General features: G+C 30.6%; 1 protein-coding gene across 1 annotated transcript in view; it reads right to left on the bottom strand.

The window, feature by feature from the left end:
• The window catches only part of NOVA1 (neuro-oncological ventral antigen 1), a 141,912-nt gene extending 121,983 nt beyond the window's left edge, over positions 1–19,929 (bottom strand). Inside the window, exons 1-2 of the mRNA XM_004681966.2 lie at positions 19,737–19,929; positions 17,885–18,028 (exon numbers count right to left, since the gene is read on the bottom strand). Of these exons, the coding sequence (XP_004682023.1) occupies positions 17,885–18,028; positions 19,737–19,872 (280 nt within the window). The 5' untranslated portion in view covers positions 19,873–19,929. The remainder of the gene's footprint in view (positions 1–17,884; positions 18,029–19,736) is intronic.
• Positions 19,930–19,935: the final 6 nt, after the last annotated feature.

The raw sequence follows: 19,935 nt of genomic DNA, 5'->3' as shown, positions 1-19,935 counted from the left end.
CTCTGGCCTGTACCCCAGTTCTGTATGAATAAATAAATAAATCTTAAAAAAAAAGTAAATAAAATACATACATGTATTCACCCACAATCCAGGAAGCTGCAACCAGTTTCCCTTTTTTTAAGTAACAGTAACCTCCCACATCATTTATATATTGACAAGTATAAATATTTATTTTGCCTTATTCAGAGATCAATTATCTTTTGCCAATAAGATATGTGCATAAAATATATAATTAGAAACAAAACCTGTTATTACATGACTATTATTAAAAATATGTTGGCACTATAAGCTCAATTTTTCTAATGTGTACAATACCAGAATTTATTTTAATAACTGAGTTCAGAATGAAATAGTAAAATTATTTATTTAAAGGGAAAAATTACGACATTAATTTGCATAATTTTCTCATTAAATAATAAAATGAAAAAAATACTTGATAAGATACAAAAGTATTTTAAAATATTTTATAGAAGAACAATTATCACTTGGATAATTTTTTTCTTGTGTATAAAAGATTAAGTTTTCATCTAGCGTAATATCCCAAATGGTTCAATGTGTTTATTATTAACAATAAATATATCTATATACCACTTAACAAGGTTTGCATTTTAAGCTAATTGTGACATCAAGGATCAACAGACTCCATGTTGATACAAGCCAATGAATTGGCAATTAGAATTTTCTTTATCTATTTCCTCATACCTATTCTTTTAATAGTTGCTTTTCATGGGTATAAAAATACTTATGCTACCTTAATAGACGTATTGATACTGGTATTCCTTAGAATAGATTTTTTTCTTATAAACTTCTTGATAAGATAAAAATTAAGCATGAAAGTAGCCATTCTATTGCTTTTTCTTTTCAATTTATAAGTTATTTGATCAATACAATAATAGGTACAGACTAATTTCTGCTGCCTTCCAAAATGTTTTTAACAGTGACTCAGCAGTCAACTACATCTTTAATTAACTCTTTGCTTGGCTTAGCAGAATGCATTTACAAAATTTACCTTTGTTTTTAATATTTATTTTTGCTTTCACTTAAGGCAACATAATCACAATCACTACAGATTAAATGTAGAATTTGACAAAGAGAGCTGCCCAGATTTTGGACTTAGAAATTATAAGGATAAAGCCACAATTGAGATGGAGAAGACAGTAGGAGAGGTAGACAGGGGCTGAATAAAAGATTAGGATATTTAAATGCATATTGATTCTAAAATACTGATTAAACATCCAAGTGATATCAAGTAGGTAACTAACTGCCATCATTATCTAGAAATCAGGTAACAGGTCTAGAACGAATAAAAACATTTGGTAATCTCAAAAAACACGTGGCTATTTACAGCTATTAAACTGATAGGATCACCTAAGGAGTTAGCATATATATAGGAAACATTGAAGAGAGTTGTGGTACTTCTAGGGATGAGCTGAGGGAAATCTGAAGAAGACAGCCAAGAAAATTGGAGGCTGCAATTAGTGAGGTAGAGGTGTGCTCAAAGTAAAATGACACATTTCAAAGGAGAGGCAATGATCACTGTGATCACTGGTGCAAATGCTACTAACTAGCATTTGAAGATGGAGACTGAGAACAGACCAATAGGGAATGGAAATTAGAATAAAAATGGAGGACTGGTCTTTCTTAGGGAGAGAGGGGGTTTATCAGAGTAAAAAGGAAAAAAAAAATTAAAAGTACTGAAGGAATTAGGTGGCTCGATCTGGTGGGGGAGTATATAATTTTTTTTTTATTTTTTCAGGGGAATAAGTAAATAAGATCATTAATCAAGATGACAGAGAGGATTTTTTATATATACATATATATTTATAGCCATCATATACTGTGGAGCCTGATGCCTTATTTTTAAAGTGAAAATGTTACAAGTGAGAAGGAGGTAGTGGTTATTCTCAATCTCTTTCCCAAACCATACTATAATATACACAGAAATAATTCTAAGTCATCACTAGTCTAAACTAAATACTGATTCCTCTTCCAGGAACTACCAACTTTCAATACAACTTCAAATATCATCATCTCTAAAGGTTCTATGTATCTAAGAATATATTTACTTCTCTAAAGATTTGGCCCACAGAATTTAATCATTCTAGATTAAGTAACCTTTAGCAAAGTTTCCTTACTTATCCTATAGCTTCTACTATTCTTGCATGTTAAAAGATTTGTCATTTTCAATATAAAGTTGAATTTACTCTATAGTGTGACAGATATTCACTAATATTTTGCATTTTCCACAAAGTAACCCTAGAATAAATGATTTGGATTATATATTTACTGTCATGAATACAGTCACACAAAAGTATACATATAGGTGTTCTTGCTTGATTAAATCAATCCAAAATATTTAATACATATTTTAATATGTAAAGTATTTAAAGATAGCGTTAAGTTTAAATGCTGTCTATTAAAAATATAGACAGCATTTAAAAAATTTACCATACTGGCAACTAAGCATTTTTGTAATCGGGCTCTCCCTGGTGAGTTAAAGCAACGGGTTATAGCACCACATTATAAAGCTCTCAGAAGCCACTGGAGCATGAGTTCAATCCCTGGGCATAGAGATGAGTCACATGGTGTGGCAGACCTCCTCTGACCCACCTGCTGCTACCCTCAGCAAACTGTATTTTGTCAATCTGCCTGTTCTGCTCCCCACCCCGTCTCTGGTAAATCCTCTCACCCACCGCACCTCTGGCCTGTACCCCAGTTCTGTAAGCATAAATAAATATTTTTTTAAATAATTTTCATAATTACTTATGGAATATATGTATATAGTTATATATATATATTTAACATATATAATGTAGTTGTTAAAGAACAGAAAGTAAGTAATAAACCATGACCCCTAAAATATACTCCTCATCAAACTATATCACTCAAATTTCTTGGAACTTTTACAGAAGATGCAGGAATATAAAATGTATAAAGTCTTCACAGGAGCAATTTTTAACAGTGTTTAAGTTTAAAAAAAAAAGTTAAACTGCAAGATTTATGAAATATCACCATAAATATAGTATGACTTTCATTTTGACTAACAGGGAATTTTCACAAGTCTATGTATCTTGAAAAGATCATGAAAACAATTATTATTCTGTATATGCTATCTAAAATTCCTTTTAAAGATTTTATCAATATTTGTAGTATTTTATATTCATGTGTGTAAACAGAAAATAATGCATTATGTTAATTTTCAAGAGTCAATACAAATAAATCTGCATATATAAGACAATATCGATATTGCCAACACAGTAGAAGAACACCTTACAGTAGAAGTACTACAAACTTACAACTCAAAACATATGATTTGCTAAAAATTTATCTGTACATGCAACAACTACTATCACTTCTAATTATCTACTGAAAATATAAACTATATAAAAAGACATATATAAAGCACAAATTTATACATACACAAATTACTTATATTATCTGGAAAAGGATGGATAAAAAGATTAGTTTTAACTTTCTCTGCAATCTGTGCATTTTATATGGGTTGATAAAAAATCAACTTTAGCTGTGGGGGAAAAATCTTTAATAGCATTGTTTTCCTTTTAACAGACACATTATAGTAATGCAATAAATTTTATGTAATTTATTTTACATTAAAATCCCTGCTATAAACTTAGTATTATTACATCTAATAAATATGAAAAGAGCTGAAAAGTCATAAAATTGCCTATTTTATGTCAGGTATTATATGCTGTGACATTTTTTTCTTTTGTGGTACCTAAAGCAAAAACTAACAATTATATGAAAGGTACCAATATTCCCATTACCCACATGAAAAAATTATTAAGTCCCAGAAGATTAAATGATTTTATCAAAATCATACAGCTAATAAGAGGCATAGCTCAGATTCAAATTATGCTGTCTGACACTTTTTCTTCTAGGAATCTTGTATTCCATCTCACATCCCCAAGAGGTATAGACAATACTGAGTAGATTTGATAATTTCTTAATAAACTCCGCCGTATAATATTCAAAGTGTTGATTACAATATGTATGGTCATTGAGACTTGACTATGCCTTTCTAATTTTAAGTCTCTAAAAAAAAAATCTCTGGAGTAGTGTTTATATATGATTTGAAAAGTAATACAAAATCTCACAGGGGTAATTAAGCAAAAAAAAAAAGAGAATAGTTTCATGTAAATAAATTATTTTCATAGATAATGAGGAATTTCAAGACATCTTGAAATCTAATATCAGTATGAATATGAGCAATACAAAGAAACTATCAAGTATCAAGGTTCTTTATTTACAGATCTTTATGTATACATTCTGAGTTTTCCTTCCAATGGCAAAGTTCAAACTTTAGGACTAATACTTGAATAAAGAAAACATTTACTCAATCCATTAAAATATCTAATTATTTCCCAGTGATGGACCAATGTGGCAGTTTGAAAATCTCATATAAATACTAATTACTGTATTTCCAAACTCAGTTATGAGTCTGGTGCACAGACTGACAGAATGACAGACAGTAAAGATATGAGTTTATCATTTACTTGAATATATCAAAATAATTTTAACTTTCATTTGCTTTCTCAACCTGCAAAACAGATCAAAAATCCTATCTATAGATATTCCTTTAAGAATTAACCAGAGTGGGAAGAGCACAGGGACTATGATGATGGTACATGGGTGAACTGATGGTGGGAATTTCACTGGGAAACCATATATCGTACAAAAACATGTAATGAATATATTAAAAGAAACTTTTAAAAAAGAATGAAAATATATCAGAAAGATGGAAGATTTAATAAAACAAAAACTTCTATGTGTCACTTACTTACATTAAGCAACTTTTAGTGACCTGATTTTGAATTTTTAAAAACAAGACAATCACTTTCCCCATTAAAGGTACTAAGAGTTTTAAAAGGCACATAAAGACATTCAGAATCTGGCTCTTTCAAAAATGGTTTAATTAGATACCTGTTACTTCAAACATTTCCCAAATCCAAAATTTCTTCAAAATTCCTCTAAAACAAAATTATATTTGTTCTGTATATATTTAGATTGTCAGAAAATGAAAATGGTCTCCTCACTTAAATTGTTTAATATAATTAAACCCAAATTGCCCTAGTCACCTTGTAGTTTTCTGTTCATTTTTAAGGGAACCTGTTGAATTATTTAAAAGGTCTTCACTAAAAATCATTGATAAAAGCAATATATTTAAAAATCAAAGGAAAAATTAAACATATCCAAGAATGATGGATTTCAAGGCTTAGTGGTTTGTCATAAGAGGGCAATCTGCAGTTTGTTTTTAATGGTGTTCCTGTTGCGATTCTAAGAAACTCAAAACTTTTCTTATTGATGTATGTACATTTCTAAAAATAACACTGTTTTTTACTTCAGTAACTACGCCATTTGATCATACAAATACATTAGCATTATTATCCTTAAATATTATATACATATAATTACTATACACATTTATAGCTATCTGTAATATTCTCATTAATTTTCATAAACGTCAGAGAATAAGTTTCTTAGACATATCCCACTTAGATAATTTCCAACCAAAAAGATCTTACAGAGGCTGAAAAATGATTTACAAAGTAGAGTCTGTCAGCATTTTAAGCCCAACAGCAGGAAACCATATAATAAAAGTAGGAGCCTTCCACTATAAAATTACAAATCTTAGTAATACAGTACATTAAACATGCCATTTTGAGATATATGCCAACCTACACTGTCACATATGGCATATCTAATTCATTATCACAGTTAGTGTTTTCATATACAGAGTATTCTAGTTTTTAAACAAAATGTCAAATATATCAGTTGTAGCTAAAAATATGATAAAGCTTTGAAAGGAACATACCTTTCCTTAAACAGAATAGGTATACACTTTAGAAGTTTAAAATATTACTGTAATGATAACATGGCTGGAAATTTTCTGTTGAGATGTGTAAAAAACAAAATAGAATACTTAATTCTAAAAGCAGAATTTGTAAGAGATGTTAAATTAAAATAAATATTTCAAACAATTAATGCTTTGAAATAATTCATAAACCTAAGATATCCTTCAAAGTTCCCTGAAAAATAATTGTATTTGCTCTGCAAAACAAAACAAACAAACCGAAAAAAAATGTATGTAGTCATCTTACTTATATTATTTATTCCTTTAAGAGCAGGTCATGATATAGTACCATGATATGCATATCAATTTAAAGGCAATGAAACTTTCCTTTATTCTTCCTTTTTATATTTAACTCAACCTTGAGTTATAAAACTGATATTATTGATTTATGAATAGCACTTAAGTAAAGATTACACAGTGAATATTTTTATTTCAAATCCCCATCTGGTGCTTAATGTCACTTCAGCTGTTCAATTTTTTAATGTTTCTCTATATAACTAGCCAATAATTCCACAAATCAGTATAAACTGCTAGATAGACTTTTAATCTCAATTTCTAAATGTATGAACAATGCTATGCCTTCCAGTCATTTTTTTAGTACCTATGAATTTGACAGGGTATTGCTTAATCCTTACATGAAATATTTATCAATAATGAAGAATACTGCTGAATCTCAATAATCAACCATGATTCCAAACAAAGTAACTAAATTAAAAGAGAATCCACTAACAATGGGTAATTGATATTATGCATTGATATAATACATACCAATTACTGTGCATCTATCAACAATTCAGTATATAAATGGCATCAAATTTACAGTTAAAAATAGTACACATACAAATCACTAATTTTCTTTAAAACAAAAATGAATGCATCTGTTCATATGATGGGAACATTAGAATGTTATATATTCATGTAACTTAATAAATGAGAAGAACTTTATCATTCTAAACAGTTATGAATCAAAAAGTAAGCTTGTCTCGTACATAGCCAAGGGGAGATGGAAAAGTTAACAAATGTCAAAACCATTTCTGGTTCTGAAGTATTTGCATACAGAACATTCTCCACTGTCATTTGTCCTTCACTAGGACTCACATTTTTATTCTTCTATATTTGGCACACAATTGCTTAACAAAAGAAAGTCCTCATGTTTCTTAATAGCTTGTCTGTATCCCTTAACTTTCCTTTAGTCTTTCCCTTTTTAAACAGACTAATATTCTCTTTAATGCTATTAATTTTCCGTAAGCAGATAGCCAGACTGTTCAGCTAACACTGTTTTCTTCACAGGCAATTCTTACTCCACAGTACAAATGTCGCAATCTACATTCATACAAATATATATATATATATATATATATATATATATATATTTTAATTACAGAACCAATGCCAGTCATTTTTATGGACACAATAGACACATTTTTAGGTAATAACATTACTGTTACTATATCTTTAAGATAAATATTTTCATTTTTTTCTTTTTCATATGGAATATTTTCTTTTATCTATACAAATATTAATACTATCTTCTGTCCACAATTTTCCCTCTCCCCAACAGTATCTACTACTTATCCCATAATACCAAACTACTTTTGAACCAATGAATATCCAAGAATTTGTTGTATCTTTGTTGTATCTCCATGGCTTATATATTTATGCCTCTCTACTTCAAATGACCTTCTGTTCTTGTCTACAAGGAAATTAAAATTCAACCCCCAAAAACCTTTTAGTTCTTCCATTTAGCACTTTTTTGAAGTCTAACTCTTTCTTTCAAGATCCAGCCACTGAGTTTTAACTTTCTACACATAATTCTACCATCATACTATAAGCAAGGTTTATCAAAACCAGGTATTCATTTTTGGTGATCTAGTTGCTCCCTTGTTTGCGAGAAATATCTTTAGGGCATTGTATGTTACTTCTAACCCCAAAGGGTGCACATAAATCCATCAAAATGTTAAATTCTCGTAATGTGGCATGTAAGGGCTGTGAAATCAGCCATGTAAATAAACACTAGGAATTATCTTCATCTACTGCTCTTCAACAGATTTTTAAAAAGAGAGTTTAAAAAAATGTAGGAGACCAAGCAAAAGAAATTAAAGAGTACCTATTAAATGTGTCACATCTATTAGATCTGTCATTGGCTTATTGTAGCAAAAATCAAAACAATGCATTTATCTGAGACATTAGTATTTCATGAATTCCTCTATATTTTAAAGGTTTAAAAAGTAGTTAAAAGGCTTTAAAGTAGCCAAAGTCAATAAATTTCCTAAAATTTTAATTTCAAATAATGACACATATTAACACCTTGATATTCACATTAGTCAAACAACACACATGAAGTTCATTTTTCTTTCGTAGTAAGAAAACTAAATAGTCTAGATTCTAAAAGCTATTATGCATTAAAACATGTTAGATTTTCCTCCTTAGGTGGAAAAAGAGAGACTGACAAACATTAAAATTAATTAGTCATATATTAAATAATATTAAATAAAATGTATCTGAGTTGTAAATAACATTTGATTTTTAAGGTTATCTTAATTCATCATGACTACACTTGAATATATAATAATGTGGCAGTATCTAAACTATAATGTGACATGACTTCAAAGTCATGTATGAAGGTAATTACAGTTATTTTATTAATAAAGATTAATTAAGCTCATGTTCTTACATCATTGTACTTTAAAAGTATATCTTCACTTTGGATCACTTTGGAGATGTGTTTGGACTATTTTCTGTAATATTGGCTATTAGTTTTCTTCTCACAAGGACAAAATGCTAATAACAAAAGCAAAATCTCCTTGTTATTTCTCACTCTTTTTCCTTAATACCTGATCCCTATTTATCCTAAACAGTTCTGTGGCCATTTCATGTTTGAATTTTTGAACTGACAGGTTCACTTATCCAATGATTTCACACACATACACTCCCAATAAAAAAGTAAAGATGTATTACCTTCTACATCTATTGTATTAATATTACATGTGCACTTCACAGAAGAAATCTCAAATTGCTCATTCATACATTCATGTAAATTTTAAGTGCCACCTATGTTGAAAACACTAGGATGTACACTGAACATATCCCAGCAGGCAAAGAGGATGACATGACATAAAATCCTTCACAATAATAGAGTTTAATGCCATTATTCAGTTAATCTGTATAAAGCCTATCAAGAAAATATTTCTTGTTTTAAACTCAAGTGTGATGGAAAAAGTCTTGAAAAATCACATTAAATAGTTGTTATATTAGAAAGTGGTCCTTAAACTGGCAATGTAAAGCATATATAACATCAAAATTCTATTTATGTAAAACTGGACCAATTTAAAGTTAATAATGATTATATACTATAACTGTATTTTCTACTTAGGTTGGCTTACGGTCTCATACTTATTTTTAAAGTATATTTTTTGTTTTAAAACCACTATGAATATCCAGGCAACATATGCAACATGTAAGGGAAGTTTTATTTAAAGTCATAAAAATACAGAAATAATCATGTACTTGAAAGCATAATTGGTTAGAAAGTATATGCTTTTTTAATCAAAGTTAACTATTTAGCCAAAATAAGCAAAAAAAAAGGTAGATTTAATGAACAAAATTGCAAGCAAAAGAAAGTTAGCAAATGAAGAAAAGTGACAAAGTGCTACAAAATAGTAAAAAAAAATAGTAAAATTACAGAAAAATAGAAAATGACCAGACCTTATTCTAGTGAACAAAACCTTTTTATTTTGTAACCTGGCCTTTAAGATTAGCAAGTTGGGAAAATATATAGATATAAATTACTATGCTTTCAACTTAAGAAAAAAAAACAAACCCTGTATTAATTTTAAAATTAGGAGAGAGAAAATAAAAGACTCATTTCCTTATAGCCATATGAAAAAGGCGGGGGGGATTGTAGCAAAACAAGAAGAGAATTAAGTGTCCAATGTAACTGTACCACAGCTTTAGAAAATATAGTTAGTTACACGACAATTATCAGCACATATCATTTACTGTCTTGGTAGCTAGGCTTTCTCAACTTTTAAGTGAAGTCTCACTCCTTTTATCTAGTTCCATGAATTCTATTTTTTCAATTTATTTAAATGGGAAATATCCTTGCTACTCATAGATGTTCTCATTAAACTCCGATGTATCTTCATTTTGTGTTTGACAGAGATGTTCTACAATATAATGTTCTACAATATAATTTAAAATAAAGCTTAAGAAGACAATAACAATTAAAGCATAACTCCCGAGGCTAATGGAAGGCATGACCATATTCTTTTACAAAAAAAAAAATAATAATAATAAGATGTTTTTTAATCATTGATCAAATAGCTACCTACAGGGGGCTATTTGATAAATATAACAAGAGAAAACTTCCAGAGAGATATGACAGTAAAGAATGAACTTAGTTTACTAAGCATATTCATTGCTTTAAAAAAATAGTCTTAGAAAACTAAAAACACAAGTTATATTAAGGCTGAGTATGTGAATACTCTCCCAAGACCATACTTGTTTTTAACATAATTCCTTGATTTTTTTTTCCAAAACTGAATCTAAGCAAAATTGAAGCTAAAGTTCTTCTAAAATACTTAGTAACAAAAAATATATAAAAATACCTATCACATTCCTTACTATATTCTGTTATAATGAGATGTACTACTCCTTCTTTCTTTTTTTTTTTTTCACCCAAATTACTAGTTTATGAAGAGTCACAGCCCCATGCAACACTAGGGCTGCAAATGATTAACAGTTTTAATGAAAATGATTTTCTTTTTTAAGACAGAAAAAAAAAATTTGAAAAAGTGATTCAACTGAATCAGCATTTAAGTTATCGTAGAGGGAGTGCAGAATCTGCAGAATCATTTAAGAAGTTGATTTTGTGAAAATCTTTATTGCAAAAGAGTAATGGGGCTTTCAGTTTATACCTGTTCTCAAAAATCTTTAAAACAGAAAGAAAAGTTACCCCTTAAAAATTCAAAAGTATGCTGTGTTCCATAGGGAGAATAAGAGATACTATAGTCTAACTTAAATTACTGAGTTCAGGGGAAAAAAGATTAGAAATTAACAAACATACTGAACATCAGTAAGACATAAGGCAGATTTTGAAATAAGAAAAAATATTAATTTAAAATATCAATTATTAAATGATTTAAGAATGGTAAAAATTGTTTCATTTTTCCACACCAAAATCTTACCTGAATCATTTTGTTGTTAAAAAACTCAAGATACTGATTTCATTTTTCATCTGGTCCTGTCAACGATGCTATGACAGGCCCTGCAGGAAGCAGCAAAAGATCAATGATGGAGTGCAGATATTATGTGTTTTCATGATCAAGATTTGTTATGGAAAGAATATCCATATATTGAAACTATCTGAAAATGTTTGTCAATGTACACAATATTCTTTTTCTTTTTAGACTTTGTAGTAAGTTTCTTATTATCTTCTTTATCAAAAAAATTTAAACGATGGCAACTATATATGTAAACTTTTAAATAATCACTTTTTATATTGATGAGAATTGATAAAGAAAACAATAATCTATAATATCAAAAGCAAAAAAATCTTGGTTGAAAATTGAAAACTGAAACATGTTTTTAAAATATGGAGGAAATGTTTCCTTGTCTTCTAAAGATGATTATTTTACTCTTATTTCCCTTAATTACTATAATTACTAATAAATTACCACTATTCATAATTCAAATAAAAATTTAAACAGACCTTTTTTAATAAATAGGAACCTCAAGATCAAATAGTTATTTACAATTCTGGAAAAAATATATTTTTTAAAAGTATATAAGTTACAAAATTATTAGGAAAAAATCTGTGCAAACTCCATCATTTAATAAACTGTTGGGTAACTGATGTTATATTCAATGGATACCCAAAAATTCTTATTAGTAAAAAATAATCAAAACTGCTTCACAAAGATTCCAAATGCCATTTTAAAATTCTGAATTATTTTAAAGTAATAGAACACTTTGCCTTTTTACCTGATGAAATGTTTTCTATTCAAGGTCAATTAATCATAGGACTGTAATGAGTAACCTATATTAATTGGAATACTATTAGAACACAAAAGAAACTTCTAGGTATGGCATGGAAGCATACTGTAAATTAGTACTTAAAATATATTAAGAAAATTTAAGCTACAGAAATGAATGACTAATTTTTAGAGTTTTTAATCTAAAGTTTTAATTTAGTTGTAGTACAATTCAACAGCACTTGATTATTTCAACAGTACTCCATTGTCAAAGTGGAACACCCTATAAACATTTCTAGCATGGATACCTATTTTTCATTTGTTGGAAAACCAGACACTCAGAAAGTTTGCTTGCCAGGGACCTTAAATATGCTAAGATAAAACTTAATTTTACAGGAACTATTTCTCCTATAAAAATACACAAGTGTTAATCAAAGATTATAACAAAAAAGAACAATGTACTTCCACTCACTGATGATTTAAAAATGTACCTGGGTTAATTTTAAGTAAATAGGGAAATTTAAATCACTCTCTCCTAAGGTTCTTTGTTTTTATTTCTAAACCTAAAGCCCCCATCTCCTTTTTATGTTGATTTTATCAGATTCATGGAAAATCACTTGTTTTAAAATATTAAATATATGAAAAAGCAAATGCCATATCTTAAAAAAAAAAAAAAAAAGCATGAAGAAATGTAAACTTCACCAAACCCAGCATCAGAAAATACTGAAAAGCCTTGCTTCATTTCTTACATGTTGCGTTTTATACCCTGACACTTCAGTCTCTGAGGGTCAGGTTAATTAAGCGCCATAGCAGCTGCAGTGCAATGTGAGACACATACTGCTGAGGTTCCCACCAGTCCAGTCCAATTACCTGTAGTATTCCAGCACTGGACAAGTGACAACCAACCTCTCCTCTCTACTCACTTGCTCCCACTGGTCTACTGATAAATGTTAGAACAAACTAACCTCTTTTTGGATAAGACTGCATAGCTGAATGCACCTGCTGCAGGCTGCAATGATGAGTCCCAGAGAGATGTTTGTCAGTCAGATCTCTGCAGATGTTGTTTAACTTTATGCTAGAGCTGTATCCAAAGATGGAAATGAGATGGCAATCAAGCACAAATCTCCCATCCTCGTCCCCCCAATTTTATGTTGAAAAGCTGCACTTGCTCATAAAAGTTGTGCTTTATAACGTAGCTATACTAAACTGGAAACAAAATAAGAGTAAATTCCATGGTTTTAATAAAACTGTTTACTAAGTGAGTTTTAGTTAACAAGTGGCATAATGTGTTCAATAAATGGTACGTGTGTCATTTACAAGCTTAAAATGAACTTCTCTTAAGTTACAGCAAAACAAAAGAATAAAATAGACAAAATTTTGATTAGTTTTAATTATACCCCATACTACTTAGTGTTCATAAGATACAGATCACTTTTCCTCTTTATATATTATGTGAAACAGTTTCAATACATAAATATTGAACAATTTTGCCAATTGTGTTAAATATTTTAAAACTATTCCTAAAAGTCTGTAGGGCTGTATTTGTAAGGCAATTTTATTAGATATTTGTTATTTCCTCACAATGTTACAAATTTCAAATGAGAGATTTGTTCAAAATCCAGGTTTCAAATAACAAATTTCAAAGTGACACTGTGCTATACAATTCATGAAAACACTGACAAAGTAAATTGATGTTGTTCCATAGCTCACTAAATGAAAAATAAAATATCAAAATGAAATAAAAAGGAATCAGATAAAATGATTGCTTAGCTGTTTAACGCTTATTTAGTTTTTCTAAAAACTCCCACTACCCAAAACATTTGCTCACATGGATTAAGTGTAAAAATTGTATATTTCAGAATCTACAGTGTGATATAAATTATGCTATGCCAGTAACATTCCTTCATATGTTAAGACTGCTTTTAAAATGATAAAGTATTAAAAATAAAAATACAGGAAAATTTCAGAAAGATAGAAGAGTCTAAGTGGAAGATTGTGTTTTCTCCTTCAATTGAGGATAGAGATAACATATAAAATAACTCACAACAATAACTAGTGTGACAAACATAAATACTACAATTTTAAGGTTTAAAATAAAACACTTGTGTCAGCAACTCTTTGATCATACTAAAATTGAAAGTATAGCACTGTATAACTATCCTAACTAAAATGAACACATTGGAAATTACAGTATTTTATTTTCTGTGTTAAAATTCTATTTACTTACAAATTTTGCCTTAAAATATATACCAATAAATTTCTAAATACCTTGCATCTAAGATCAAAGAGTATATCTTGCAACTTTTAGAAGCTTTAACAAAAGTATTCATATTATAATGTCAATGTCATAATATTTTTCTTTCAACAATGTAAACAAAACAAGTAATTTATTTTAAACTTCAAACTCCTCTGATTTCCAGAAACATGACAATTTTTATATAACCCAAACCAGAAGGATAAATTAGCCACTGAATTTTCACCATGCCAAAAAAGAAGGAAGGCAATATATGGCAATTCCTTCACAAACAGAAAAATTCACTTATATATATTTACTTTTTCTCAATTTTCAAAACAAAATGAAAATAGTTTGTGATTTTTAAAAAACTAATCACCCAAATTAGACAGCAATAAAATTAACATATAATAAATCTAGGAATACTAAGTTCAAACTTTGACTTACAGACTATACAGAAAATAATTTATATTAAATATGATCCAGTTTTATAACTACAAATATGAAAACCAAGTAAAATATCCACCAATATATGCCAGAAGTATGGTGAAAAATCCTTGTTTGATCGATATATTAAATATCTCCAGTGTCATGTAATGACATAAAAATAGGTACACTATGAAGTGTCTAAAATCTAAAGCATACAAGACAGTATTTATTTTATATATCTTTTACTATTCCCAAACAATAATGTATTCAATGACTCTTAATTAACTGAACCAATCATTTAAAAATAATTTAACAGATAGTCAATCTATTTATTGATAAAAACTAAATAAATCTAAGAAGCCATATTAAAGAATGAAAAAGAACAGGATCGCTATTCTGAAAATGCAGTTACATATGCCCTAAAATAAGAAAGCAACAACTTCATGTAACCTACTAATAAAAAAGATATAAATAAAATTTGATTGTTCCAATGAAATAGAAAAAATTCATAAGCTATTGAGTAATAAGTTAGTATTCTGTAAGATTTACATTTATATAAATGGACAAATAAATTACACAGCAAGAAGTAAAATAAATCTTCTTAAATACCTTTTTCTTTCTGATTATAGTAACTGAAAAATATACCTCACAATCTTCATCATACAATCTCCCCAAATTATTTTATTTAATATATGACATGCAGATATACAGTGAAAATACAGTTCTACGAATTCTCAATTCATACCAGTTAATATGCAAAAGTATTTTCCTCATATTAACCATAAATATTAAACATGCTTAAGATGTTTTACAAATATTAGAGGGAAACAAATATGATAAATATGAAATTATATTGACTATAATAAAGATGATATACCTATCACTTGAATTGAAATTTATCAAAATATCCCCAAAGTATGCCTGTAGTTTGCATTTTGTATCCTGAAAACATTTATCTCAAATACACAAGTATTTTTAATTAAACCTCCAAAAACAATTATATTCTGTTTCAAAATGTAGATAGTATGAGAAAATTCACTATTATACAACTGAAGTATACTTTCCACAAATACACTCTTACCAAAGAAGAAACAGAAAAATGCTTCAAAAAATATCAGTCACATCCATTATAACAGAATACAAATCTAAATACAATTACAAAACACATAAAAATGTACTTTTGAATTACTGTATAATCCTACAAGAAAATCCTTATAACTCAACAATGTAATCAGTTTTATATAATTGAGTCCATCTGAGATGAACAAGGTAAACTATCCCTTACACATATCTGAATAAGAGAAGTTGAAGAGGGCTCAAAGGCTGCAATACTGAAGAATACCAGAACCTTAGATAATTCCACAGGCTTGTGGTCAAGTGTGAACAGATTGTTAACATTAAAGTCTATCAGAAGAGAGAGATGTCTCTGTCCAAACAGGTAACTAAAATTGTATTTAAATACAAAGTACTCAGACTAAATTGCAAGGCTCTATTTCATCCTTAAAATTGATACCATACTGTGTGATTGGTTTCCACCTGTTACAGGCAGAGTATAAGCCTTCTTTTATCCAGACAGTTCAACTCACATTTGATCAGGTTACGTCACTACACACACACATACACACACACAATTTTATTCAACACATTCCAGTTTTCCATTTTTTCCAAAATGTGTGCTTGCTCTATATGAATAACATGCCTCAGAGCTACAAATAAAATAAGCAATTTCGATGTAATAAAAAAAAATGCACAACTAAGTGGACTGAAAACAAAAGACCTAATTCTTGGTGCACCCTTTCTAACCTACTGAAAATAAACTATATTCAAATGAAAAGGCATTTAATTTACTATTTGGAATATCCTTGATAAACACCAATTTTCTGTAACATCACTGCACATCTGATACCACCTCATGTATAATGCAAAAAAGCTATTTCATTTTCATCTATTGACAGTGAATTTAATTTACCATTGCAGCTCTTTTCCTAAAACTATCACGTTATTAATTCTGCAATCAAGCTCTTTTGAGTGCTTTTATTTGTACTAAGGGTTTTCACAATTCCACATTGATTTTTTTCATCATAATATACCTTTTAACCATATGAATGTAAATATGTTAGCAAACTTTGTTAATGCATAAGGAAAGTTTCAGGAACAAGGAACACCATTTACAAAACTACACTCACTGGAAACAAAGTTTTAAAAGATGTTATCTCTAGCATATTACATTTTAGTTTAATAAATTTAAAGTTTACAAATATACTTCATTCAATTTATATACCTAAATAACAGTTTCAACCATTCTAAAACCTTCTTATCCAAAATAATGGTCCATTTTCTACCACCAAGTGATTGGCTATGAAGAAATCCTCCAAATGTTCTGCTTACATTCATGCCAGATGTCTTTGCTGTATTAAAGAACTCTTACTGAATTAGATCATTGAAAGCAAATCGGCTTTTCTTCTCCACCAGAAAAAAAAAAAAATAAGCAGTATCAGTTCCCTTAGCACTACATTAATATTTTTATGGTCATAAAGATAAAATACCCCCCCCCCACCAAAACCTAATCAGTTAATGAAGTTAATGATATTTTATCTGGTAAATGAACTATTCAATTATGGAGATTTCCCAATTAAACTTAAAGTCTATATACTGAGTAGCAAAATTTCAAAGAGGATAAATGTGCAGAACTGTTTAACATTTGAAATAAAAACACACTGTAAAGTACAAAAAAATTATATCACCTACAAAATTTGCCATATTCCCGTGGGTTAACATATTTTAATTAAATACAACTATTAAGCCACACAAATTTTAAAGCATTATTTTACTTCTTACATAATTATATGCTTCCAATTGCATTAAAAACTCAGTATTTTAAAAATCGTAAGAGGCAGCACTTGTTCTCTTACTTTACTCCAGGGCCAACAAACAAAGCAATGAAGCAGAAAGAGGTACATAATGGATTTAGAAGTAAATGGTCCATTCTTTGAGAAATCTTCCTACCCCCTCTTCTGAATTCACTCTAGACTAATTGTCATTACAATGATGTCTGAAACTTCAGAAGAACCCTATTTCCTGATGCCAGCTGTCCAAGTTTCTATCTTTAAATTTTAAAGTTGTTTCCTAATAAGAAATTAGTATTTAGAAATTTCCCAAAGATTCATCTCCCAATTGGTCTAAATCACATACACAGTATATAATTGAAAAAGAACATAATCAACAATGGAAATATTCTAATTTCCACAAACATTCTACTACAGCAAATGATAAAGCCTACACTAGTGAGAATTTCTTTCATTTCAGCACACAACACACACAGATCCTCCTTTCTCTCCTAGGAGATAAAGCAAACAATCTCTTTACCATTGCACCTACCTGGATAAAAATCTTTGGACTTAGACAGCTTGATGGTGGCTCCAGTTTCTTTTTGCAACTGAACAATTGTCTGTCCTCCCTTCCCAATTATAGATCCAGCAGCATAACTAGGTATGAGAACCTTTAGAAAATACTGGCCATCTTCTGAAAAATGCAAAGAAATATCTTGGGTTAACATGACATTTTAAAACTTGGTATTCCCTCTCCACCCTCAAGGGAGAAAAACAGCAATTAAAACATTGACATAAAGTGCGGCAAATATGGGGTTAAAATTTTAAAGAGCAAAAATAAGCAAAATACACTGAGAAATAAATATGCTCAAAATGTTTTCCATTTCCTAGGATTTACACTTTCAAACTTGGAATTAAAATTTTAACACGCGCTCTTATTTTGTAGCACTGTAAAAACTGATGACTAAATTCCAGTTGTTATTTCAAACATGGAAGTATTCCAATTCTATCTGTGGTTACTATGGTAAAATGAAATGAACTGACCCTCCAACAAAACTTCAGAAATTGATACCACGACAGACCTTCACTTAACAAGCTGCAAAATAATTAAAAGGGCTGTTAGTGATAAGCTACATTTGTTTGACATTAGCTAACACTACAATTAGCCATTGCCTATATCCTACTTAAAGTATGCAAAACATTCTCCTACCAAATAATCCACCCAAACTGTAGGGTGTATTCCAAGTCTTCAATAACTGCCAGGAAATAACTCAAAGTGGTGTAGACTGGCACATTTAACTAATCCTGGTGTATTTCTTTAGCACTTCTCAGTCTACCATGATCTGTTTAAGCTCATTAATTAAAGGACCTTAAGAATTTTGCCAATACTAAAAAAGCTTATGAGATTTATATAAAAAACGCTTACAAGTGACCAAACACATAATTATGTTCCTTCTCCAAAATAACCACAATAGAGAGGGGACGGATGATCCAAGACACAGTGAAATGAAAATGTTTTAGAAAATAAAGCCAACATCATGAACTTTAATTTCCGTCAAACTGATCATGTCTTAAATAGGAAACACCCCCGGTAAATCCAGCTTCCTTATGTGAATGAACGTTCCAAAATTTGCGGGCGTGCCGTCGCAAGACCCCCATCAGTCTCGTCTCTAATGTACATGCTGTAGATAAATTCACCTCTGCCTCGATGCATTGGGTGCATTGTTAAGATGACTCCAGTGCAAATGAAGAAGCGATCCCGGTCCCGTTATAACTCATCTTCCCAGGAAGCGCAGGATGTTAACTAACAAGTCACAGTACAAGACACCCCCACCCTCGTATGCACACCCTGAAGACAAAATCAATGAGATATTTTCACCGGCAATATAAGTGCGGTAAGAGCATGCACTCGAGATTTTGCATACTACTTGTGGCCAAAGCGAGGGGATGGAGAGAGAAAACTCTCCGGTGCCCCAATCATTTGCTATCCGCTAACCAAGTGCCATTTATTTATTTATTTTATCAGACTGTTAAATGCAGCGCGCATCTTCGGGCAGCCATCACCTCACTCGGGGGTCATCCTCCTTCTCCTGAAAGGAGCCCCTAGCCCAGGTCTAGGATATTTAAATGGTCAGCCTTTCGACCGATTAAATGGAAAGATAGGTCTATTCCGAAAAACCGGTCGCCATTTTGATGAATGATAAACACAGAAATGGAAATGTGTCTGGGACAGCGAGGTGCGGGGCAGGTGCAGGGGAGGGGGCGCGGGGCAAGGGCGCGGGAGCCGCCGGGTTCGGGCTGGAGGTGTCCGGGCCGCGGGAGGGAGGGAGGGTGGCGGGAGGGAGGGAGGCAGGGGCGGGCGGCGGGGGATGGGGCCAGCGGGAGGTGGAAGTGATACCCACCGCCCGTATTGGTCCTCTTGGTGCTGCCGGCTTCAGGGGGGGCTTCCAGCGGCCTTTTCCGAGAGTCCGGCGGGTCCAGGTCTATGGGAACCCCAGTGTGGGTCCCGTTCTGCTGGATGGGAGCTGCCGCCATCATGTTTGCTGTTCCTGCCGCTGCTACCGGGTTCTCCCTTTTGTTTTGGCTTTTTTTTTTTTTTTT

The sequence above is a fragment of the Condylura cristata genome, unplaced genomic scaffold, assembly GCF_000260355.1.
Source record: "Condylura cristata isolate star-nosed mole 26May11 unplaced genomic scaffold, ConCri1.0 scaffold00013, whole genome shotgun sequence".
NCBI lineage: Eukaryota > Metazoa > Chordata > Mammalia > Eulipotyphla > Talpidae > Condylura > Condylura cristata.
The sequence above is the reverse complement of the archived record's forward strand: the minus strand, read 5'-3'. Positions and strand labels throughout refer to the sequence as shown.